The sequence below is a fragment of the Filicampus tigris genome, chromosome 13 (genome assembly GCF_054856515.1).
Source record: "Filicampus tigris isolate MCC_2025a chromosome 13, RoL_Ftig_1.0, whole genome shotgun sequence".
Lineage (NCBI taxonomy): Eukaryota > Metazoa > Chordata > Actinopteri > Syngnathiformes > Syngnathidae > Filicampus > Filicampus tigris.
In genome coordinates this window covers 1,271,817-1,296,645 of record NC_141229.1, presented here as the reverse complement: position 1 = coordinate 1,296,645, position 24,829 = coordinate 1,271,817, and the positions used below count along the sequence as shown (strand labels likewise).

General features: G+C 47.3%; 2 protein-coding genes and 1 pseudogene across 3 annotated transcripts; 2 read left to right on the top strand and 1 right to left on the bottom strand.

The window, feature by feature from the left end:
* Window positions 1-7,161: 7,161 nt before the first annotated feature.
* Window positions 7,162-21,258, top strand: cfd (complement factor D (adipsin)). The gene is made up of 6 exons (XM_086049722.1): window positions 7,162-7,300; window positions 18,232-18,385; window positions 18,460-18,616; window positions 19,413-19,554; window positions 19,617-19,907; window positions 20,830-21,258. The coding sequence occupies exons 2-6, from the start codon at window positions 18,325-18,327 to the stop codon at window positions 20,989-20,991; spliced, it is 813 nt and encodes a 270-aa protein (XP_085905848.1). The 5' UTR covers window positions 7,162-7,300; window positions 18,232-18,324; the 3' UTR covers window positions 20,992-21,258.
* On the top strand, window positions 8,276-10,564 carry LOC147137041 (uncharacterized; annotated as a pseudogene). Its single transcript, XR_015089371.1, has 3 exons — window positions 8,276-8,312; window positions 8,682-9,151; window positions 9,470-10,564. The product of XR_015089371.1 is annotated as an uncharacterized LOC147137041 (transcript).
* Window positions 21,259-21,262: 4 nt separating the features above from the next.
* LOC147137039 (uncharacterized) lies at window positions 21,263-24,215 on the bottom strand. Its single transcript, XM_086049721.1, has 3 exons — window positions 24,050-24,215; window positions 23,127-23,969; window positions 21,263-22,754 (listed from the first exon to the last, which is right to left on the bottom strand). The coding sequence occupies exons 1-3, from the start codon at window positions 24,165-24,167 to the stop codon at window positions 22,045-22,047; spliced, it is 1,671 nt and encodes a 556-aa protein (XP_085905847.1). The 5' UTR covers window positions 24,168-24,215; the 3' UTR covers window positions 21,263-22,044.
* Window positions 24,216-24,829: the final 614 nt, after the last annotated feature.

The following is a 24,829-nucleotide window of genomic DNA, read 5'->3' as shown; positions in this document are numbered from 1 at the left end:
TTAAAATCTGAATTCATTTTGAGTGAATATGTGCAGCCAAATCACACGTTAGCATTTTAGCTTTTTAGCTTGACGCGATACATTCGACCATGACGACCGAACGAAACCGAACGAGTAAGCGTAATTATTTCTGAGTCATTGCAAAATATTTGTGGTTACATTGCATTCAATTAAGCGTAATTATGAGTCAGAACTAGGAGGGAAATATTTAAATGACATTTAGCAGGCATGGTGTGGTCGTTCATTCAGGAGGAATGCATTGTGCAATATTTATGTATTTTTTTCAAATTAAAAGAATTGAGATGATATTAATTCAAGGGAAACAAATGTTCTTTTCGCGACCATATGACGTGTGTGCGTTTAGATAAATATTGCAAGAAAATGGAGGCCGCTTTCGGCATAGTCGAGAGCAAAAGTTTGGCGCGGGTCCAGCGAGTTTGTCGCATGTCTTGATGGGACGACGGCGGGAAAACAAAGGCGCTTTTGTCTTTTGTCCGGGCTCCTTCATGCCCGTCCGTCGGTCCTCTCCCGTCAATTAGGGGCTTGGCTTCTCTCATGTTGTTGGTCTTTGATGGTTAGCGCTAGCCGACACGGATACGCTGCTCCGTACGATCGGCGCGCCAGCTGCGCCTGCCCCCGGGGGACGGGATTAAGAGCGCTTAAAGAAAGATCAACATGTTGATATTAAAAGACAGCGCTTCATCACGCCTTACCTAAACATCCGCAGTCACCTCCGCAAAACGCAATATCGTTTACCTGTTAGCATAATTGCCTATGTCATTTTTAACATACTCTTATCAATGGAAAAAAATATCAATGTGCTTGGTTAAAATATTTTTTTCTTGTTTTCAGGACAATTATTCACTCTTGAAGTACCGATACCGATAGTTCTTTTGAAAAATTGAACGCAATGACAAATGATCGCCACACGTGATGATTTGCCGATGTTTCAAACCACCGCAAAGTAGCGCCATCTACTGGCGAGGAGGACATACTTGATGCCAGATATTTTTTTCATAGATATTAAATCGGTTCTGTCATGAAATCCTAAACTTCAAATCAGGTGGTTGAACAAACGATGTACGTTTACAACATGAGCTCCATCAAATAATGGCGTAATAAAGATCTTGTTTATATCCAGTACGTTCTACAGAAGGTTCCCAGCCTGGCAGCAGTTCGACTGAATGAGCGAATCGGCTGCCAACTCGGCAATTAGAGAAAATCCACTGACCCGGGGTCCGTTTGACCACCTTCCATTGGTCCCGGGACATTGGTGACACCTAACCCCCCCCCCCCCCGGCCCCTCACCCAGGGCCCCCAACTCCCACTCCCACTCCCACCCACCTTCCTCATTTGGCACCGTCACCATCGGGTGACGTTGAAAAGCGCCATTGTCGATGCGGCTGGGAAGCGGCTGCAAATCGGGCCCGGGTCGACGTTTTCGGGGGCGACAATTTCAGGGGGCGACGCGTAGGTCGGCGTCCTCGAAAGACCCCCGCCAGAGGTGTCATCTCGTTAACGGAAATCATATTTTTTTGGTGGGGGGTGGGCGGTGGTCAATAGAAATTGCCAATTTCTGACCATTTTGGACATCATACACAAGGCTACAAATGCTAGCAGGATGTTTCTCTGTTTGCGTCAAATGTCATTCATGTTGGAAACCTTATTTTATGGGAGATTACACTGAAAGCATGTTGCCCACGTTGGGTCAAAGATTTCATGAACTAGTCAGCCATTTCAGACATCTTGGACAAGGCTAAAAATGCTGGCAGGATGATGTTAGCTTCCGACGACATTCATGTTGGAAACATCCTCATTTTTTTAATGGAGCAATGTACTTACATTGAAGGCAAGTTGCCCACGCTGGGTCAAAATACTTAATTCATCGGTCGGCCATTTTAAGCATAGTGGACAAGGTAAAAATGTTCGTGGGATGTTTCTCAGTTCACCTGAAAAGCGACTCCTATCGAATTCAAGTTTGACCATTTTGGACAATATGCCCATTTTGGATCAATGACTTCATTGACTCGGTCGGCCATTTTGGACGTCTCGGACAAGACTAAAAATGTTGGCAGGATTTTTCTCAGCTCCGTACCTGTCAACCCCGGGGTGTACTGAATCTTACAAAAGTTGTCATTTGCCCTTTCATATCTGTAATTTTACACATGACACATTATTTTTCAAATGGCTGCTGTCACGTGAACGGAAATCAGCGGTGTACGGTGTACATGTTTGAAAAGGTGTTTCCACCTGTACTAATTACGCCAAAATTGTACAACTTGACAGGTATACCGTTCACTTGAAAAATGACTCCTATCAAAAACATTTGTGTCTCTTTTGGGAAAGGTGCACTTATGTCGCATTCCATGAAAGTGGGAAGTCTGACTTTTCCGACCTCTGACAAGTAAAAGTGGCACTGGAATGCCACTCAAACGGGGAGGTCCGAGTCACGAAGCTGGATAAAAAAAAACATCTCACAGAGTTGCTTCAATCTGACGTTACTCGACAATGGTGACCCACATAGAGACAAGTTGGAAAACAGGGACAGCAAATACAATGAAGACAGCAGGGGCCCCAAAATTGATCCCTGCGGAACACCGAACGACAGCAGGGCGGAGCAGGGCTCAGAGCAACTTAATTCGATAGAATAATTGATTCTGAAAACATTCAATAGTGTCAGCCCTAGTCAAAATACTAAATTGTTTGAGTCGGCCATTCTGCACACTGTAAACTTAAGGCTAAAGATGTGAGCACGACGTGGGAAATGTGGGAAAGTTTCGCGTGTTTATCATGGGAGATGTGCACTTACATTTAAGGCAAGACTTCATCAATCGTGTGGGACATTTTAAACAAGGCGAAAAATGTTGGCGGGATTCCTGCCAAAATCATTTGCGTTCCTTTTGGGAGACGCCTACGTTGGGTGAGAAGACTTCATAGATTGGGTCGGCCATTTCGGACCTCATGGACGAGGCTAAAATCGCGAGCAGGATGTTTCTCTGTTAGCTTCATTCATGTCGGAGACATGCGGGATTTTTGTTAAGTGAAGTGTGCACTGATATCAGAGGCAAATTGCAAAAATGGAGTGATGTTTTTTTTTGGAGGCGGCCATTTTGGACAACTTACAGTATGCTAAAAAGGTTAGCACGATGTTTGTCGGATGGGGAAGAAGTGCATCACAACGGGTTAATGTAACCCACGTCATGGCGGAGGGCCTCTAGTAAGCAAGCGTTCCGTCTGTGTGCGCGCGGCCGCTCGTTTCCATTGTGCGGGCGGCTGCAGGTGCGAGACATGCTTTGTTGATCATAATCCCCCCGGCCGGCGGAGAAGCTTTGAGCGCGCTTGACGTACCCCGAGCGGCGAGCCCTTTTGCTCCCCGGCCGCCGCGCTGCCACCGTCTCCCGCCGCCGCTCATGGGATCCGACAGGCGGAAAAATAATGAATAACACCTTCACCCGGAGATGACCCGGCTCCAATTCGCCGGCTCCACACGACGGCTGGAGCGACTTACCACTTAATTGAGCCGCGCTGGATCAAATCATTTCCCGGTTGGCCCGCCCCGTCAAGACGCGGCCTTCCTCCGCGTTCCCGCCTTCACCTTGGAGTGCAACTGACATTTTTTCCGGAACTTTCGAAACCACACACGTGATTACCAACCTATGTGCCGTGGGAAATTATGCTAATTCCCCAAAATGATTGATCCACTCCAATCAATGCAACTTTGTTCATCGATCTATGGTGACAGGCACAACAATTAAATACAAATTCAAATCACTGACAGAAGTTACATCATTGATGTTTTCATTATTGGTGTGGTCCGATTTATGTTTGGGGATTTTGGGGGGATTTTTTTTTTTTTTTCTCCAAACCCAAATTATTATTATTATTATTATTATTATTATTATTATGGTGCCTGTCCCCAGATAAAAGATGGCAAATGAAATGACAAGTCCCCCACACGGAAGGCCCAGGCCATAAAGGCACACCCCGCCACAGCTTGCAAGAGCTAGTTAGAACATTCGTTAATTGTAGCATTCGGCTAAATAATTAGCCGTTTGCAGGACGCGGGATTTCAGACCAGAAAAAAAAGGCCAACATGCAGACATAAATAAACAAACAATAGTAAAAGCGAACGAAGAGCTTTGCGCGTCAATCCCATTGTGCTAAAAGCTCAACATGTCACATGAAGCCGCCGATTATTTACAGTCAAGTCGAACACAGTCGAACCGCACACGCTGCACCAACATGTCAACAGTCTGGTTAGCGCATAGCGAGGCGTGTTTGGGGTTTGTTTCCGGCGTGTTTCCCAACAGCCGGCAGGGCGGGTGGGCGGTCCCTCAAATATTGTGGGGTGTGAGCCCCCCGTTCCCAGCGGGGAACCCGTCGCGGTGGAATGCGCATCGTTGGCCTCCCTGCCTGACACTCCCACCACACACACACACACACACACACACACACACACACACACACACTTTTAATTGGGGCCTCCAGATCACACTGTCACTTTACACTGCGTAATAAGCTATTAGCCCCCCCCCACCCCCTCGCACATTAATTGACATGGACGTGGCCATTGTGTGCGACCGGGACTGTTGTTCGTCTGACTGTCCACGCCCAAGCCTCGCAGGAGGACAACATTGGGAGGGGTGATGGGGGGGGGGGGGCGGTCCCGGGTTTGCTTGATGTAGGTAAACAGAAATGGGGGTGTCCACTTGAGGGTCAAGTTGAGGCGAGCCCGCGCTTGTTGCCCCCCAGGAAACAAGAAAACAAACTGTAACACCCTCAGTGTAGTCATCTTGCTTTGACAAAAATATGACTTTGCGCCTCGCCCGGTGACAACACACAAGTGAGGGACCCCCTCGAATACGACACCCCGCCGCCGCCGCCGCCGCCCTCACAGCGTTGCAGTGCATTATGGGACTGAGGAGGAAACCGTATGACTGACACTTCTTGAGACTTTTTTGTGGCTCCACTCATGATAGACATGCCTACCCATTTTCCTGCTCATCGAAACTGGCTTTTGGGGCTGAATGTTTTTTGGGTTTTTTTGTGAATTCAAAGAGGCGCTACCTAGCCAAAACCACCGCTAGCAAAACTCAATTCCAGACTTCCTGTGTCCTTTCAAGCATGGCTAGTAACTGAGACATAACTACCAGACGTCATGTTTCTAAGTCAAACTGCCTTTCGAGACTACATTTTTTGGGGGGTGGAATTCTGGGGACGGCTTCCAAGTCAAAATAGCCGCTTCGAACCCACATAGCAGCCTTCCTGTGTCTTTTCGGGTGTGGCTTCCTGAGACTTTTTTTGGTGGGTTTGCTCATGAGAGACATGCCGGCCAAAATTTGTGTTGCTGAGTCAAAATGAATTTTCTCATGGAAAACATGGTGGAAATCTCAAATGTAACCTACAAATGGTGCTGAGGGGGCAGAAATGTCCAGCAGTGTGTCACTATGTGGATAATTGCTAACACACACACACACACAAGCACAAGCACGAGCACACACACGTCCACTTTCTCCACCCATGCTCTAATCCAGCCCCCTCTGAGCTCGGGGTCTCGGGGAAAAGTTCATCCAGAGGGCGAAAGCAGCCTCCATGGCAAAGTAGGAGCCGGGTGATTGGTGGGGTGACGGGTGCGCCGAGGGGGGGTTAGCAGTCGGGCGATGTTCCGAACAGCTTCGGGGGGGGGTCGGTAGGGTTAGGAGGGTTACTGGTTTTGGGGGGTTCATCTGGGTTCAATACCCCGAGGGCACGGCAGGGCAGGAAAGGATTCGGACCACGGATGGAAATTCCCAGTCGGGATGTTCTTTCCCCGCCAGAACCTTTCACACAGCGGCGGTTACGCCTCGTCGGCTCCTTTCGCGTAGTCAGGCCACGCGCTTTGAGTTGTTAGCTTCCACGCGGACGCCGTTACTTCTCTAAAGACGGCAAATTTGCGGGTTGCCTTCTTTCCCCAATTGCGTGTCGGCCCCTTTCTCAGGTCCGCCCGGCGACGTGGGAGAAAATGGACCAAAGGCAGCTTCAAATGGGCAGTGCGAAAGGGGCACCCCCACCGCAATTCTTGATTTTCACCCAGCCGCAGTTACACCTTTTATGCCAGAAAAGGTGTGGTTCATCCGTCCCTCCGTTCCCCGTTGGCCCCGATCACACAGTCCGACAACACGGGTAAAAAAACAGGGAGGAGGATGACTTTTTACGGGCGTGTGAAAGGGGACTTCATGACCCGCTGTTGCTTTCCATTCTTGCCTTCCACACAGTCGTGAGCTCCTGGTTTCCATGGCGACCCCTTTCACGCAGCCAAAGGTACGCCTCTTTTAACCTTGGAAGTTGACTGGTCACCTCGGTCTCCGTCCTTTCGCACCGCCCAGCGACATGAGAAAAAAAACGGGACGTGGACATACGGGTTAGGGTCTCAATCAAGGGTCTGCTCTAGCATAGTCTTGAGTAAAGGCGTGGTTCCTCCAAGCCTGGCCTTGTGGGAGTGGCATCATGATCGTGGAGAGATATTGTGCAAAGATTTTGACTGCAGCCTCCTGGCTTGATGTGTTGTCTTTGGTGGCATTCTCTGCTCCCAAACTCCATTAGCTTTGGTCAAAGGCCGTAACACAGCCGCGAACAATTGGCATACGTGTCTGTTCACAAATTAGTAAGAGATGCGCCCAGCACTGGAATGTGGTGTCGATGATTTGGGACGCAAACGACCGTCGTGAGTGCGCCTTGCAGAGAGGCCTCTGCTGAAAAACAAGCCTTTGTGTGGCTAATCCTTCATACATCTTCTCAATAGAGGATGGGGTAACGACAAGACCTGTCCCTCCCAGAGACAATGCCCTCCTTTCACACCTTCACAAATCACTGTATTGTGCCTCCACTATGTTTTTTTTTTTTTACATGCGAATGGCCAGGGACGTTGTGCCAGGGAAGATGAAAACTAGTGTTGTTTCAAAACCGATTCTGGTATCAGTGTGTATCCCGATACCGCACTAAAACGCTGGTATTGGATCGGGCGCTAACAACGAAAACGCCGTACCCGGTTATCGATACTGGTATCATCCTTTGAACGCAGCGCGCATATTTGAGAGCCACACGTGGAAGGAAATACGAAGAGAAGCCTTATCCGTTGTTAGCGTTATTGATCACCGATCGACTTGCGTCTACTTTGGTGGAAAATGTCGCTATAAGGACATACATCGCCACATCGGAGGCAGTTGCTTGTGGGGACGTTGGTGTTGTCAAGAGCCTGCAAACGCTTTGGGGGCACAACCGAGCGTGAAAACGTTGGCTGGATCTTCGTCTCGTAGCAAAGGTATGTTGCTGTTGTTTGACACTGTGCACTACTTTAATGGTGTAAAACGTCATTCGTGAAATGGTTTGTGTCCAGATAAACTCGTCTTTATGACCCGTCGAAGCTTTTGGAGCTGGCGCTAGCTTGCTAACTGCTTACAAAGAGACGCGTTTGTCAATGTTTACAACACATCGCTCAGCAGACATCCACTAGACTGAGTACTGTAAAGAGTTGCGATTGAGTGAAAGTGTGTGCAAGGCCGATGAAATATGCTGTATAATGTTACACCAACGTATATAACATTTGTATACTCGAGGGGGACTCGAGTCATGACGTGAATTGAGTTGCTTGCCCAAAAAATGGAAATGGCTTGACAAGACAACCTGTTTATAATATTAAATCTCAACTCAATCTCATTCCAACACAGTTTGCCCTTTTAGCCAGGAAAGCAAGAAAGGGATAAAAAGCGGGTTTTTGTTCATCCACGCCAACCTGGCAACCCAATCAGTGTCACTTAATTGTTGTCTATCGTGGAGTGGCCACGTAAACGCCAACAGCGTCGGAGCACGTCCGAGGGCTGACCAATTTGAATTCATGGATTATTTTGTCCATGACCTTGACAAAAATGGGAATGGGGAAAACACATGGTGTGCACCTCACGGAATGAAGACACAACAACAACGACGACGTCTAACTTCATTTGTCACTCCAAAACCCACAGAGAGGTAAGCCAACCATACAGTCTAGCTAGTGATACGAACACTGGTTTGGGACTAGTCAAATGTGTGATTGTGAACATTTAAGTACAAATAAGTAACATATAACTAGGGGTGGAATGGTTTGTGAAACTGCCCGAACCTTTATTTTTAACTGTGACGCTTCCGTTCGCATATGCGAAAGCTCCCCGTGCCTAATGTTTCGTTTAGTGTCTGACGCATCTCTACTAGCTGGGTTAGCTCGACTTTTTAGCTCATCAATCGCCTGTCAAACGGCCTGATGTCGGCTCTGCATTTCATTGAGAAGCCAATAAAGCGTTAGATTAGACACCACGGACACCGTAATCGCCAAACTATAGAGTTTAAAACTGAGGCCGTTATTTAAGCATAGACATCGACGCATAGTCTAACATAGAGCACCATCGAGCCTATGCTCTGGTCGTGAGCGTATCCGCCATATTTGATGTGGCCGCGCCCCCGTAAACTAATGGCTAAAAAATGGGTGGATGAACTCTTATTCCACACACACAGTAAACTTGGGACTTGAAGGTTACGACTCGAGACTTACTTGCAACTTGCACATATGGGATTTCCCCCCCACCTCTGTTGTAAGCATATATACATGCATTTGTGATGTTGTTTGAGTTTTCCGTTGCTTATATTATTTGAATTTGTTCACAATGCAGATGAAGAGAGGAGTCCACAACCAAGCAAGAGAGCTCGGACGGAGAGCGGGCCGACGGCCAAAGACGCCACGGTGTGGCGTGAAGAACGGGCGGGGGGACCTCTCCGTTTCACCCCACCACAAGCGTACGCCGCAGATGGAGAGCCAACGCCTGAGGCCCGAAAAAATATCTCAAGTCGCCTTCAGAGCTTCCTGCGGTTTATCGACGCCAACGTGTTTGCTATCATTCAAGAATGGACTGTTCAACATGGAAAGAAAACGGAGCAGGTGGAATTGTTCTCGGACGTCCCCGAACTCATGGCGTGCATTGCCGTCATCATCTTGCGCATGGTGATCAAGCGGCCATCGTTGCAAGACTGCTGGTCCGAAATGCTGGGACGCCCGCTCATCATTGGAATGATGCCCCGAAACCGCTTCCAGAAGATCATGCGTCACCTCCGCTTCGACAACATGGACACGCGCCGCGAGCGAGTAACCGCCGACAAGTTTGCCGCCATTTCCGACGTGTGGGGAAAAAAAAATATGCAAACCTGAAACATTGTTCACTAAACATGCTTAAAGACGTTGCAACAAAGTACAGAGTAAATTTTCCTTTAGAAGTGGATGCCAACATTTTCCTTTTTACTGAAAATGAATTTCGGCGCCAAATATCAGTTATCGGCCTTCTTGACTACCAATAATCGGTATCGGCCCTGAAAAAAGCATATCGGCCTATCTCTAGTATCGGCCCTGAACGGAACATGGGTCCATCTCTCGAAAATAACAATTGATCTTTTTTTTATCCATTAGGTGTTTTCAACCACGGCATATGCGGCAAAACATAAGAAGACGGTCTACGTTCTGAGCAGCATGCACAGCGCGGTCGAGACGGACAAGAGCGCCAAGAAGAAGCCCGCCGCGGTCGGCCAACGCGACAGCACAAAGTGCGGCGTGGATAAAATGGAGCAGATGCTGCGCGAGTACAGCGTGCGCGCGGGAACTCTGCGGTGGCCAGTCGCTGTCTTCTACAATATGATTGACATCGCGGCGTTCGACGCGCATATTTCATACCGAGAATGCACGGGAAAGAAGGAGCGAATTCCTCATCGAGCTGGCGAGCAAGCATGTGAGCGCAAAGAAGATGAGCAAAGAACAACTGCTCAGACAGCAACCCCCCACACCTGGCCAAGGGAAAAGGGCCGCGTGTCAGGTCAACTTGAGATGCAGGAACAATAACGCCACCGTACGTTGCGTCGGATGTTATAAATACACGTGCGGCCAATGCCGAGAGGAGATGCCGCGGCGATGTCAGCTCTGTTGTGATAACGCAAACGCTGAGTGATGGACATGCCACAATGTCGGCGCTGATTTATGGACACTTTTTGCATGCATTGAGCCAGTTTTCATATTTTCTGTATATTTTGTATCTGGGATGCAAGTTTTCACTCAAGCCCCAATTCAAGATGGTTTTTGGTTTTCAGTTCCCGATTTTCGATTTGATTTTTTTTTTTTTTTTTTTTAATCGCTACTATGCTAGTGTGGTGCTGCGCATCATTTGATCTCCACATTCAAAATGTGGTAAGCATCTGGAATGGAAAAAAACTTGAAAGATTAGGAGGATTTTTTTGAGCACTCTGAATTAGTATATTCTAATGACCTAGTATGTCTTTTTTTCTCTCATCGTTGCATATTTCTAGCAGTTTGAATCGATTTTTGATTAGTCGGTACATCCCTATTTTGGATATGTGATACGATTCCTGTACTTGTAATTCTGTTCTTGGCGTATTCACAAAAAGGAATGAAAATATCATTGGATGCACTTCAATCTCCATTCCTTTGTCGACACTGTATCTGTCAGGCAGTCACACACACTCATAAATAAATCCCCACAATAATAGAAAAACACACGTTGCTCTCGTCTAAGTGACTCAGTGGCAATGCATGCCGTGTTTCATTCTCAGTTAACGTCATTGCGCAAGAGAGGCGCAATCCATGCCGATTGCCGACTGAGTGAGGGGAGTGTTCCATAGGTCGCAAAAAGTGTCCATGTCAACAAAGCCAGCGACATGATTGCGTATTTGGCACCTACCTCCCAAAAACGTATCAATATCCCAAACCTATAGAAATGACATTTAAATATTCCAATGTAAATTAAATACATTCAAAGAAAATTAGAGTGAGAAAATGGCAAATATTTTAAGATCTTCAAATATAATTATAAGTATGATAAATATAAAAAGAGTAATTAACTACAAATAATGTATGCCTGTATTTGTATGTATTATATTTGTTCCTTTGTTTTGGCACAAACAAGCCTCCATCATTGAAGTCCCACCCCGAGATCCAACATTTGTCGAAACCAGTATTTATGCTACATGATTAGCAACATGTTGCTAACATGCTTGACTTGTTAGCAAGAACCAAAGGACGGACGAAGATGGAAAACGGTAACCCTCCAACCCCCCACCTCAGTGCAGGTGCAATCTAAGGCCAACCGCGACGCTCTGTCAGCTTTGCGGCAGGCCAGCAATGGTGGTGGGGGTAGGGGGGGTACGTCCGGGAGGGGGTGCGCTTCCTCTGCTGCTCGTTTGGACAGAAAACTGGAACGCTGCCGAGGGCGGCCAAGCGGGCCGAGGTCGGGGCACGCAGCAGGGGGGACGGCCCTGAACTCGAGATGACCAATAGTCATTGGGCCGCGCACCACCCACCCCAAACTCCCCCCCCCCCCCCCCGTCCCCCCTCCTGCTGGCCACTCATCTGCTTCTCTGTGATCGGCTGAGGCTGTCCGGATTCCTCTGGATCAGCCGCGCACCCCCTTCAACATTCCGACAGAGGCGGCGCACCCCCTCTTCCCTGCCCACACTATAAACAAGAGTCTAAATCTCAAAAGCTTTTCAACCAGTTTGGGGGACCACACCCACTCCTCCGGACACCCCGTCCCAAAACACAGTAAGGATCGACCGATTAATTAGCGGGTCAAAATGTTTTGGCCACTTGTAAAATTGGTCGAATTATATTGCCAATTTCTGACAATTGGTTTGTTGTTGCACATTTTAACACATTACAACATAGGACAGAGATCCCCTCCCAAAAAACAATCAGCAAAAAAATGGCAGATTTTGCCAATTTCATTTTTTTTTTTAACACATGAACACAAAACAAAGATAATAACATTCAAACATTTCTTCTCTAACCATGCACTGCCTTCAACATCCCAACAAAGTTAGCGCACCCTTTCTCCCCCCAAAATGTCACCCCCATAAAATATCCCAATGGTTGGTGCACCCCCTTTCCCATGCACACACCCTCACAAGGGTCAAATTGTCCCAAAGCCCTTCATGCACTTCCAACAGAGTTGGCTCACAATCTTTATGCCAAAAAATGTCACAAACATTTTAAGAAATGCTCCCAACAGTTGGCGCACCCCCTCTGCCATGCACACACTTATTACTATAAAAAAGTCACATTTTCCCAAAGCCTTGCACCCCATTCAACATACACAATTGGCAAACCCTCTCTTAATGTAAAAATGGACCAAACATTTTAGGCAACACACCCACCTTGTGACAGATTTAGCACACCCTCTTGCTCCAGTACATGCCATTCCAAAAAAATCCACATTTCTAAATCCTTTCCTAACCCTTTTAAGCACGAACCCCCTTCAACATCCTGACACAGTTGGCGCACCCCCACCACTAAATGTCCCAAAATGTTTAAATCTCAGCTTTCAGTTTTCGACTGCATTTTAACCTCGAAATGAGCCTCCGCGTCGCTTCACTTGCTAGCATGTTAGCCGGGCTGCAGTGCGCCCGACGCGTCAGGCAATAAAGAAATCCTGTAATCGAGCGACGGCCCTGGTGGGTAATTACAGCGAGGGGGTGTCTTGTTTGCGGTGATTCATGCTGCAGCAGAGTGTCATTTGCCTGTCAACACATCGCTAACACTTGAGACAGCAGGAGGAAGGCTTCCTCGGTGTTCGCCTCGGTGCATCACCTCATACAAGCTGACCACATTTTCTCCAGGGTGGCCTAGGTTTAGAACATTCTTACATTAACATCATGCGCACAGCCCAAAGCCAAACTGCTTTTCCTTTGAGTGTAAATGCCCAAAGATGAATTTAATAGCCTTTGTGTAATCTCACGCTCGCGCGCGATGTCACCTCATCTTGTGCTAGCACTTGCGCGTTCTTTAGGCCAGTATGCTATCCGATAGTAGAGTATTGATGAACCACATGTGAAATGTGATTCAACTGCACTCCGCCAGTACATCACCTCCAATCAAATCCAAACCTTGACATTACCGCGTAGCAGTTCACAATCAATACTTACCTAATAACAAGACAAAAACGTTCAAAACAATAATAATAATAAATACATCGCAGTCAGCAGAGAGGCTGACTTAATATAGACAAAATTCATCCTCCTTGGCTGCTCTGATCTAGCTATGTTGTGCTAGCCAGGGCTAGCTTGCTAGTTGTCGCTGCTCTACTGAATGAAAATGATTTTTAAAAATCCAGTTGAAGTCAGCCAGGTACGGTGTTGGCTGATCTATCCTCACATTTGTCCCTTTTTTTCTCCAAAAGTCTGCCTTGAAAATGAATTTTTATTGAGGCACGTTTGCTGACATCAGGCCACGTCGGTTTGTGCTAGCGCTAGCATGTCATTTAGGCTAGTATGCTATCTGATAGCACAGTATTGATGAACCTCATGTGAAGGTGGTTTGTTTGTGTTGGCTAATTTAACATATCAATCAGTGGCGGGTGGTGCATTTTGGACCTGGGCCTGCAGCAACCTCATCCGCCCCGATCGCGTCGCAAAATAAGATACAAAACCGCAAGCAATATTCATCTAGTAACATGACAAAAACACCAAAACTTGAAATAAAATCCATCGTAGTCACCAGAGAGGCTGATTATCGATGGACTAAAAAAAAAAAAAAGTAATCTCTGGCCACTTTGCTACAGCTGTAGCTGTTGTGAAATGCGCTATATAAATCAAATTGTATTGTACAATTATGCGTTTGAATAGCACGTATTCAAATTGGGCATTTTCTCTCGATGGCCTGGTCACGAAACAAATTCAACTTTGAAGTCGAGGCACCGCTCTATCTGCCTTTGCCTTCTGCACAGAATCCAGCGAGGAAAAGTTCCCAGCATGCACCTCCTCAGCCCTCACCCCCTTGAACAAGTCGGCCTTGCAGCCACGAGACGTCTTGCGTGGAAGTGACTGGCGGCACGGCGCACGCGCGCGCACACACACGATGCAGACATCAAAAGGCAGGTGGAGTGAAACCATGAAATTACACTCAAGGTGTCAATTACGCTTTGAAAGTCGGGCAAGATCGGGCCCGTCGCTGGAATCAGAACAAAAATACGAGAGGAACTGAAGGGGCGGCAACGCTGCTAATTCCTCCGTTTAATCAGAGGCCCTGAACGCCTCGTGCAACTGGCCACTGCACTTGTGAGGATTTGTTCTCCTCCAGGCTGCTGCTGCTGCTGCTGCTTCTTCTTCTTGAGAAGGAACACATCCTCTTTTCTTCTTCTTCTTCTTCTCCTCCTCCTTCCTCGCTCACACGCCTTTTTTTTTATGACTTGTGATTAATGGATGTGTGTAATGAAGCTTAAATGCTGCTCAACATCTCATTTAGTGCAGCTTCAAAGAAACTCCAAGTGCACTTAGCGCAATTTGGAATCCATTTTTACCCCCGAATAGGAAATAACGAATGTTGAAATAATGTGCTCCAGGGTTCGACTGCAGCCCTCATAAAAGCAGCGTTTAAAGTCACATTTTTTTTAAATGGGTCGTAACTGTCATACAAGTGTAAAAAGGAGTGAACCATTGTTGATGGTAAAATGTGAAATGAATAAAACACTCAGTCGTATTATCTAAAAAACAGACAAGGGCAAAAATAACCCCAAAAGGATTAAAAAAAAAAAAAAAAAAAAGGGCGACCTAACTTTTGGGGTTATTCATTTAACTCAAACACATTGATTTAACCCAAAAAGTTTGGACAAAACAACCCAATTTTCCGTTGTTTTGTACAAACGACGCCCATAATATAAATGAATTAAAAAACGGTATTTATTTATTTATTCATTCCAGCATTCATCTATTCATTCATACATTAATTCATTTATTTCAAATATTTATCTTAAATAAATAAAGAACTTATTCTACCCAACTTTTGGAGTTAAATAAATAACCCAAAAACTTAGTTGGGTCCCTTTCAAGGTTATTATAGTAAACTAAAATTGAAAAAAAAAATGTTCATGAAATAAAATTTAAAAAAAATGAGAGAGGTTTAAAAAAAACAATTATAGCACAAAAAAGTCCTTCGTCTTTGTCAATTAATTTTATATATGAGCTCTTGTGGTTTATTTTAAATGTGTTTATTTCGGTATTACTCAACAAATACTCTATTTAAAAAAACAAAACTAAAACTAATACTAAAACGAACAAAATAACATTGCGAATGCACGTGACCAAACACTGAAAGCAGGTGAGCAGCCGTAATGTTTGCAATGTAAGATAAGATAGGGTGAGAAGGCCTTTATTGATCCCACAGTGGGGAAATTTTCAGATTTTCAATGTGAGCCCGAGGGCACTTTGACGTCAATTTCAGTCAACAGCAGAGGGCGGCACAGGACAAAATGACCGCCCCCTGAGACCCCAAAATTTTAAAACGTGGTTTTTCACAGCCATAACAATTTTTCAAAAAGGCGCGCCTTAATTTCTACGACCGAAACATGGAAAGAAAAGCTGATTGGTTAGTGTTGCACATGGGCCTCGCATGTTTTTCTTTTTTGTCTTATTTTAGTCTTGTTTTTTTCTGTTACAGTGATGTAACCTCCAGACAGAGCAAGTCAAAGACAACGTCTGACATTTGTCAACAGTTGAGATGGGGGAAAAAAAAGCCCCATAGTTTTTCTGTCGACGCTTACGTGCCTGCGTGCGTGTCTACGTGTGAATGAATGCACACTAACACGCGCATGCGTGCAGGCAGCCTGAGTGTGTGCGTGATGCAGCGCAACTACTAACTGCATACACTTTTGTGGAATTGACTCAATTTTATTTAGTGATTGCACAAATTTGAACATTTGGATCCAGATACGTGTTTTGGAGTAGATGCATACTCTTCTTTTTTTAAAAAAAGGACTAAATTCATCACACCATTTTTTTCAGTGTACGAGTCCTGTGTGTGTGTGTGGGGGGGGGGGGTTATGCGTGTAATGTTTTTCCCCAAATACTGGCTTGAATTGAATTTGAATACAATTGAATTGGTTTGAATTGCATGAAATGAATTTAAATTTGAATCCGCCCAAAATCGAACCCAACTGTATGATTTTGCGTAGCTACATTCGACACGGCAGTCCGCTTCTTCCTTCACAATCGCTCCATGTTGTTTGTGGTTCAATTAAAAAAGAAAAAGAAAAAAAAAAGAAGAGAATTCATGACAGTTCTGTGCATGTGGCGCCACACGATGTTGTTACCCAATAAGAACACCAGGGGTCGCAGTTTTTCCATTGCAGCCAGAGAGGAGTTGCCAACTCTACTGTATTAAAAAAAAGAAGAAAAAAAGTTTACATAATCAATGAATTGTTGTTTCTTAGATTTGACCTATAGTTACCAGTATTTATTTTTTGTATCTCCATACGTGCGTTTTCTTGACTGTTCTCTTCTCTTGTGAATACAAATATGTAAAGAGGCTGTATGTGTTTGGGTCATTTTCATAAAATGTGATTAATAACGGTAAAGACACATGTTAAAATATCCTAATTTAGCATTGTTTTTAAAAATGCCACGTCTCCCATGCTGGAACAGCCACGCTTGAAGTCCTATTTAAAAATTATTAATTCATTCTTCTTATTCTTATTCCTATTTTTTTAAAAATGTCCAACATTATGTAGCAAAAAAAATCATTTGGGACGTGTAACGATCTAGACATTTTGGCGTTACGTGTGTGAAAAACATGACTTTATACATAAAAAAATTGTTAAATCCTTGAAACAATTATCTTAAGCAAAACTTAAACTTGGAAACACGTTATCACCAATTAACATTCATTCTCACATTAAATACAATTTGCACACACACTTCTAAAACTTTTTTTTTTTTTTTACAACCCCCCCAAAAATTATTCTACGGTGAACGCGAGGAAATGTGGGTAAAAAAAATACCGGAAAAATTGGAAAAAGACCCCAAAGTCAATTATCTGGCCTAGCACCTGGGGGGCTCCAAGCGTATTTCAAGAGCGGGCAGTGCCTGATACGAATTGAAATGGACAGTGTTCTTTGTCCAATGGCACGAAGACAGAGACTTGATGGTCAAACAGGAGAGACGACGGCCAGCTGGTTGTCGCTGGCTGACTCGTCTGAACATGAGACGGATGACGGAAGGCAGAACAGACGAGAGAGAGACAAGAGCGAGCGAGCGAGCGAGCAATAAAACGATCAGCCGTTGAGCACTTCTAGCAGCTACTTGATGTCAGACCACACACGTGGAACACACACACACACACACACAGATGCGCACACAGATCGCAAACAACACCATTGCTCAATGCTCAGGTGACTCAGTGTGGTTGAATGCCGCTTTTGGTTGGGGAGGGTCCACGTTTTGTTCTTGTTCCAGCCTGTAGAGGGCAGTCTAGTGCAGTGTAAGCTTTACGTGGCTTCCTCCACGTAACGCTCAAATATGTCGACCTTAAAAGCATCTGGAGGCGCTACTACACAGTAAATGTGTGTGTTTGCATGCGCAATATTTCACAAAAGACAGCATCCCTCACATTTTTCATAAAACAATAAATAAGTAATGACTATATTTTGAATTGTATATATCTTGTATTGAACAGTGTGTCAATGTTCTGTGTGGCCTGTAAAAAAAAAACTTGGGTGAACTCAAAATTTCAAGGCAACGCACTTGAATAGAATTTAAAGTTAAAAATTCAACAAAATGTTGAATGTTTTGCTCTTGTGAAAATCGGCTTTCCCGTATTTCACGGCGAAGAAAAAGGACTTTACAGAACGAATTGTTTGTTGTATTGTTCCCACGACTTCAACATATACAGACCGCAAGTAAAAGCAACCCAGCAATTTGTTTTGGAGCTAACAACTTCCTTGCTTTGTTGTGCTAACTAACGTTGTTGCCAACATTGGATTTTGAAACTTGTTTTTAACTTAAAGGACTGTTTTAGCCCAGAAAAAAAATGCGAGTAATGTTTTCTTTGCAGTGCAAATGCTCAATAGGGTTTCAGTCTGGAGAGCTGCTTGGCAGTCCATCACTTTTCCTTTCAGCAACTTTCCGCCGTCCGTCCTGCAGGTCACATCTTGTACGCCACGTTGTGTTTTTGCTGCTGTGTTGCATGACTTCCTGCCCAGGAAAAATGGAAGAAAATGAAGTGGTTCATGTTTTTTCTTATAACGTTAAATGTCTCTCAAGTGCGAGGGGCATCGACGATTTGCAGAACCCTGCTTGTGGAAACTCGGGAAATCATTTCTTGTGACTCTTTTGTTTTTGTGCTTCTTGAGTTGAGTTATAGCTTGCGCTTTCCTGTTTTTCTGTTCGTATTCCCAGAAAGGGACAAGAGGAGGAGGATGAACTCCCACTTCCTCCCCGAAAGCCTTAAAAACATCCCAGCTGTGTGGATTTGTAAGTCGAAGCTTCGCCATGCTGTCCTACAAGACGCTCGTGGCTGCTGGCATCTTTTTTGCGGGGCTCTTCGGGCTCGGTGAGTTGGCGAAAACGCAGACGGGCGCCTTTGGACGTTGGCGCGCAGACGCGTAACGGGCTTGCTGCGTTCAGGGGAGGGCATCATCGGGGGCAGGGAGGCGGCGGCCCACTCCCGGCCCTACATGGCGTCCATCCAGGTGGCCGAGGGAGACGGGATGAAGCACGAGTGCGGAGGCTTCCTGGTCGGCGACCAATGGGTGATGACGGCCGTGCACTGTCTGCCCACAGGGTGAGACGACGACGCCGCGCTCTCGCCTTCTTCTCAAGAGGAAAAGCACACACGATATTGTCTGGATAGTTTTCATCTGACATCGATGGTATCGCGACACGGACGGCGCGAGGGAGTGGGCATGGTAGAAGAAAAACACGTATGACATTGTTCTGCTGTTTTGCAGCAATGTCGATTGTGTGGCAAAACTGCGATTGTGCGATTATCAAAATATTTGGAAAAAAAAGAAAGATATTCTTGCCGTATTTTTCCATGGATATTGATAAGGATGGAGCATTTGACACATTTCTGCTCATAAATCACAAGCCGCGAATGGGGTGGGGTGGGTCCCCCCTCAGTCGGATGCCTTGGGCCCCCGCCCCGTTGACCCCCCCCCCTTGCACAACCCTGATATCATGAGAATACCGTGCATGGTTTTCTTCCAAAGTGTATTGCAAGACTAGCAATATAATTGGAAAAGATATTGTTGAATCACTGTACGGTCAGAGAATATCACACGTGGCTTTTTTCCATGATGCCATTTATCGCTCAATTCACTGTATCATGATACTTTTGATATCCTTGAAAAAATAACACAACCATTTTAATTCATGATATTTATATATCGCACTGTATCGCAGTATCACAATACTGTGACAATGTGGATTTTTTGGGGGGGGGGGGTAATCGCAACAGTGTATCGTGATACTGTCGATATCACTGGACAAATGATCCGGAGACGATTGTTTTTCTTCTTTTTACTATTATTATATTTTCTATTGCTGGGTAAAGTTCTCCATGTGGTCCCGTCCAACAGCGCCAACGGCAGGAAGGTCGTCCTGGGCGTCCACTCGCTGAGTCAAGCCGAGGACACCAAGCAGACGTTTGACATCCTGGAACTCCACAACCACCCTCAGTTCAACCCCGACAACTACGACAATGACATCGCTCTGATTAAAGTAAGCCCACATTCTTGTAAATCTCCTCCCGCGACCATCCAACCGACTTTTTGCGACCGTAGCTGGACCGGCCGTTCAACGCCTCCGAGGCGGTCGAGCCGGCGGCCTTCCTGCGAGCCGGCGGCGTCAACCCCGACACGGACGCGGAGGTGGAGACGGCCGGTTGGGGCTCCCTGGACAACCTGGGCTCCAGACCCGACACGCTGAAGGAGGCGGTCATCCAGGTGGTGAGCCCCAACCGGTGCCGACGCAGCGACTACTTTGGCAGGAAGTTCACCGACAACATGATCTGCGCCCACAAGCTGTGCCCGGAGCCTTGTGACCGGCCGCACAAGATGGAGGACTCCTGTGATGTGAGTGGACGAACTGGATTGATAACATCAAGGCGACTAGACGGGTCTCATACTTGGCAATCCTGAGCTCGCACTTTTCACTGTTTATAACTGTCGCGTGACAGACTCACACACATACACGTTAAGTCATTTTGTCACAGTCGACTCTTTCACCGCATGGGGACACTTTGGATATTGTTGGAAAAATACGACGATAATATGCAACCGCAGTGTTCTCATACTTGTAATATCGTAGGCCAAATATTGTACGTGGTACTGTGTCGTGATACTGGCTTCATCGAGAGAAAACAATTCTTTTGGACTAAGATTGTCGTATATCTTCCAAGATGATTCCTACACACCACATGTATCATGATACTAGTGATACTGTAGGAAAAGTAATGTGATATTGTACACAAAGTGGATCATGATACTGTCGCTATCATTCAAAAGGTTTTTCACAAATGACTGCATTGTGATACGAGCAATACCTTTGGAAAAATAGCGTACGTTTTCTTCCAATATGCCGATGGTTGCATAATGACTGTACGGTGATGCTGGGGATATTTCTTCCAATATGTTGATTGCCGCTTATTCACTAGTGATATCGCTGGGAGAGTTTTCTCCCAAAATTTGGATGGTCACTCAATCCCTGTATCGTGCTCCTAATAATGCCCAGCATATGTGGCGAAAATATCGCTCACAACGCAGGACGCTCTTGCCAGAATTGAATCTTTATTCCGAGTTGACTTTCCCTCCACTTTAATTTGCATTTCTTTTTGGCACAAAATGAAAACATAAAAATGCAGAACGGCGGAAGTAAGAGCAAAGCAGCAGCAGCAGCGTGCGAAGCTGAGCGCTGAACATCCACACATTCAAACACACAAATAAATCAAGACCGCAGTCTCCACTTTTGATTCGAGTTTGTCTGCGCTCATTTTAGGGCGACTCCGGTGGTCCTCTTCTCTACAATGGCGTAGTGGTGGGCATCACATCCAATGGCGGCAAAAAGTGCGGCCAGATCAAGAAACCGGGCATCTACGCCATCATCTCGCACTACACCGAGTGGATCGACGGCGTCATGGGCCTTCCAGCCCACGCTTGAGCATGCGACGCCAAACGCGACGCTAACTAAATCACTTCATCATGTTGGCTCGTCTTTCAAGCAGAGATGAAAGCGCAGCGATGAAAACAAATGTCAATTACACGCAGATTATAATGACGCACGCGGTTTACTAACTCAAGGTCGAAAGCGTTTCCTCTCCCTGCCTGGCCGCTCGCACGCTGTTTTGTTGTGAAATCGCAAGCAACGCCGTCGCTGACATGATGACAAATAAACGAGGACCTGCCTTTTTAAAAGACATGAAATCCATCTGTTAGGTGTCTTATTCTGCCTTTATTAACTTTAAAAGCAGGTTCCCCGGGTGTGTTTATAACAAAGGCCCCGACCAATTCATAGGTCGATAATACCGACCGATACCGGTGGTTGATATCAGCCCTTTTCAAAAGAATCAGAATCGGACAGAGTTTTGCTCACCCAACGCCGTTCTATTCGTACTTTCTCAAGAAACACAAAACGTTGTTCAGCGTTGGGTTCAACGGGAAGGACGTCTTTGCCCCGTCCGTCCACTGGACGGAGCTCCGAGTGCCACTCAATCCAACACGCCTCTTTCGACGTGGTTCCCGCGCGAGCGAGATGGACCGAGAAAAATGGTTAGATTTGAAACTCTCGGCGAAGTTAGGGGACGTGTTTCAAATGTGCCGAGAGGCCCCAAACCAGGAGCGGACGGCCATCATCTTGGTGCAAGAAGGAAGGAGTACCGCGAGCAATCAAAATCAACAACTTATGTTTTAATGAGTCATCATCGACCTTTGTTGAGGTGGTCCAAAGCGGGGTCCTTTGGTACAGGTAGCAAGGTCCGGTTCTCTCATTGTGCATCCACATGAGCAAGAGCAATCTTTTTGCAGGAGGCGTCGACGCTAAAGGTGTGCTTTGGAAGTTGGCGTCTAGAAGGCCTTTGCCAATACGGTGCAGGAATTTCAAACGGAGTCTTTGCTGACACCATGTTAGTGTAAGATGCAAGGACTCGGAAGGCGTACCCAGGCTCTCCACGGTCACACCCGGTCCGGCGTAGAACCGGAGCCACAAAATGGCCGCTTAATCTTCCATGAGCAGGAGGTTGTCCTCCCAGGGTGCGTCCTGGCTCTCCTCCATGGCTTTCTTCCGGCCCTGGAGCTCCTGAGGCGAGAATCTCTTGACCACGTGTCCTCGCCCCCCGTGGGCCGCCGCCAGCTTGTGGATGCCGGCCAGGAGCTCTCTGACCTGGGGGTAGCTCGGGCCGTTGCGGGGGCCGGCCAGGTCGAGCTGATAGTAGCGGCTGCCGCAGCGTCTCACCAGCTCCTGCAGCGCCGCGTGGGCCCCCGCCACGTAGTCGTGGACCCTCTGGGAGGGCTCGGGGCCCCGATCCATGTGGACGAACAGCACCGCCGCGTGTTCGGAGGCGTCCCGGCCCAACGCCTTCTGCAGGTGCGCCAGCATCAGGCTCTCGCAGCGGGTGAAGCGGCCCACCTGCAGCACCAGCAGGTAGACGTGAGGCCCCGGGAGGGCCAGAGCCAGGCAGTCCTTCACCGTCTCCAGGTTCTCCACGCCGTCCTCGTCCCACAGCTCGGGGGTGTCCACTAAGACCAGCCTCCTGCCCGCCGCGCGCACTTCCCGCCGAGCGCACGCCAGGGTGGGCCGGGGGCTCTCGTCGTCGCGCCCGGACTCGGGGTACCGGTTACCCGCTCGCGCCGAGATGAGGTTGAGCGCCGATGTCTTGCCGCTGCCGGACAGGCCCAGCAGCACCGCGGACAGCTTGTTTGTGTCGTCTACAAACAAACAAAAAAAAACCTTCATTGTCGTCACTTCGTGGCGACCGCTACTACTTCCTGTGCGACCGCTACTACTTCCTGTGCGAGCGCCACTACTTCCTGGGTGACTTCGGGTTAATCAGTTAGTCTGCTTGTTCGTTAGTTTGTTCTGCCATAACGTGTTTGTTTCGCAGCTGTCGGCCGAGAGCAAGTGCGGGACCGCAGCGGAATATTCTCAGCATACAACAAGACTTAGTTGCACCCAGGCGCATGACTGCCACCTATTGGACTGGAGTGGAATAGTCAGTCGTAGGGAAAATAAACAATTTGACTTTGGGGTAGAGTATTAGTCTTTGTTTCGCAAGGCAAGGACGGACGATGGGTTCTTACCGTCAACGGGCTTGATGTGGAGCCGCAAGGTGGCCCGGTGGCTGATGACGGCCTCTTCCAAGCTCTCCCTCTTGGCTTCGTAGCGCCTCCTCTCAGCCGCCTCCTTGCGCCTCTCCTCGGCGTGCTTGGCCCTCAGCTCCTCGGCCTCCTTGGCTCTCCTCTCCTCACTCTGCTCCGCCATCTGCCCGAAGGCCTGCACTTTGTCCCGGGCCTCGCGCACCTTCTGCTTCAACATCCTCATGGCCGTGTCCTCGGCGCTCCTGCGCTCGGCCTCGTCCAGCATGGCCCGGCTGTAGCCGCCGCCGCCGCCGCCGCCGCCGCCCTCGGCCAGCATGTAGTCCACCATGCTGACCAAGGCGCCGACTTTTTCCCTGGCCGCCGACGCGGTCAGGCGGCAATAGCGTCCGTCGCAGTCATTGATCAGCTCCAGCAGTGCGTCGTCCAGCGTGTCCGCCGTCTCGCCGTCTTCCAGAGAGACCACCACCAGGTACTTGAAGGCCTCGGCTCCAAAGTGACCCCGCAGAAACTTCGCCAGGCGTATTTGCTCCGTGGTGTGACGTCCACCCCGGATCAACAGCAGGAAGGCGCTTATCCCGTCTTTGCAAGACGCAAAGCATCCGTTCGCCGCCTGGACGACGACCTCGTCTGTGGCGTCTGGTGGGATGTGGGCACGGTGCAGGCCGACCAAGCGGTTGTCCAGAACCAATTCCAAGGTGGCTCGCTTGGATCCCGGCGAGATGAACTCTTTGTCCACCCTGCTCTCTCTCAGCAGGGACGCCAGGGAGGACCATTCGTCGTCCGTGGAGAGGACCACCATGCTTTGCCTGGTGTCAACGTCACCGTCTGCAAGAAGACCAAAACATCTGATTGAGAACAAATCCAACCGAACCGATTGTGTTGCTAGGTAAGAAAAGGACCCTTACTGTAGGACATGACTCTTGGAGGTGCAGGTTTTAGATGCTTGTCGTCTGTCCGAAACAACCCGAGCGACTGGACTGGATCCGCCGGCTCCGCGACAACGTGCCGAATGTCTGCCCTCATGACAGCGTGTTTTTTTTTCTCTTATCAAGGAAGTTCATTCCTGCAGAGTGGAATGCGGCAGATATGGATCAAATGCATCTCCTGCTTCTGACATGCGCCAACTTCACACAAAAAAATGTCTTGAAGTGCATTTGGTTGAGTTCCCATTATTTGACATAATAATGGAAATAAGTGACTGATTTTCTGAGATGTTCTGCCGGTTTAAGGCCATCACACTGTCTTGTCCAATTGATGCTATCCAGGGCAAGCTTCTCCAAACAGGATCTGTCTTTGATAAACCACACAGTGGAAAGCCTGTTCCTACCACCACTGATGAAACGAATTAACTTCTAGAGCAGGCGTTTGCGCAAAGCCAAAGGCTTCAAGTGGAACCAAATGAGGCTGAAAAAAAAAATAGCTGAGTTAATATTCAGTTGTGGACAAAACTTTATTAACAAGTGGGAAAAGTTTTCCCATATGTTTCTCTGCCTAGTACTTTGGCCTCTGAGCGTCTCCTCACTCTTACTGGCCAAATAATAATACCAGATGCATGTGATACACTAAATGCAACAATAAAAACAAAGCAAGCCAAAAGGGGAGTTACATGGTAACTGTGATTACTACATGCCTTCCAAACTATGCTGGGCTCGCGCCAGTTTCCTGCATGGTTTGACGTATTCATA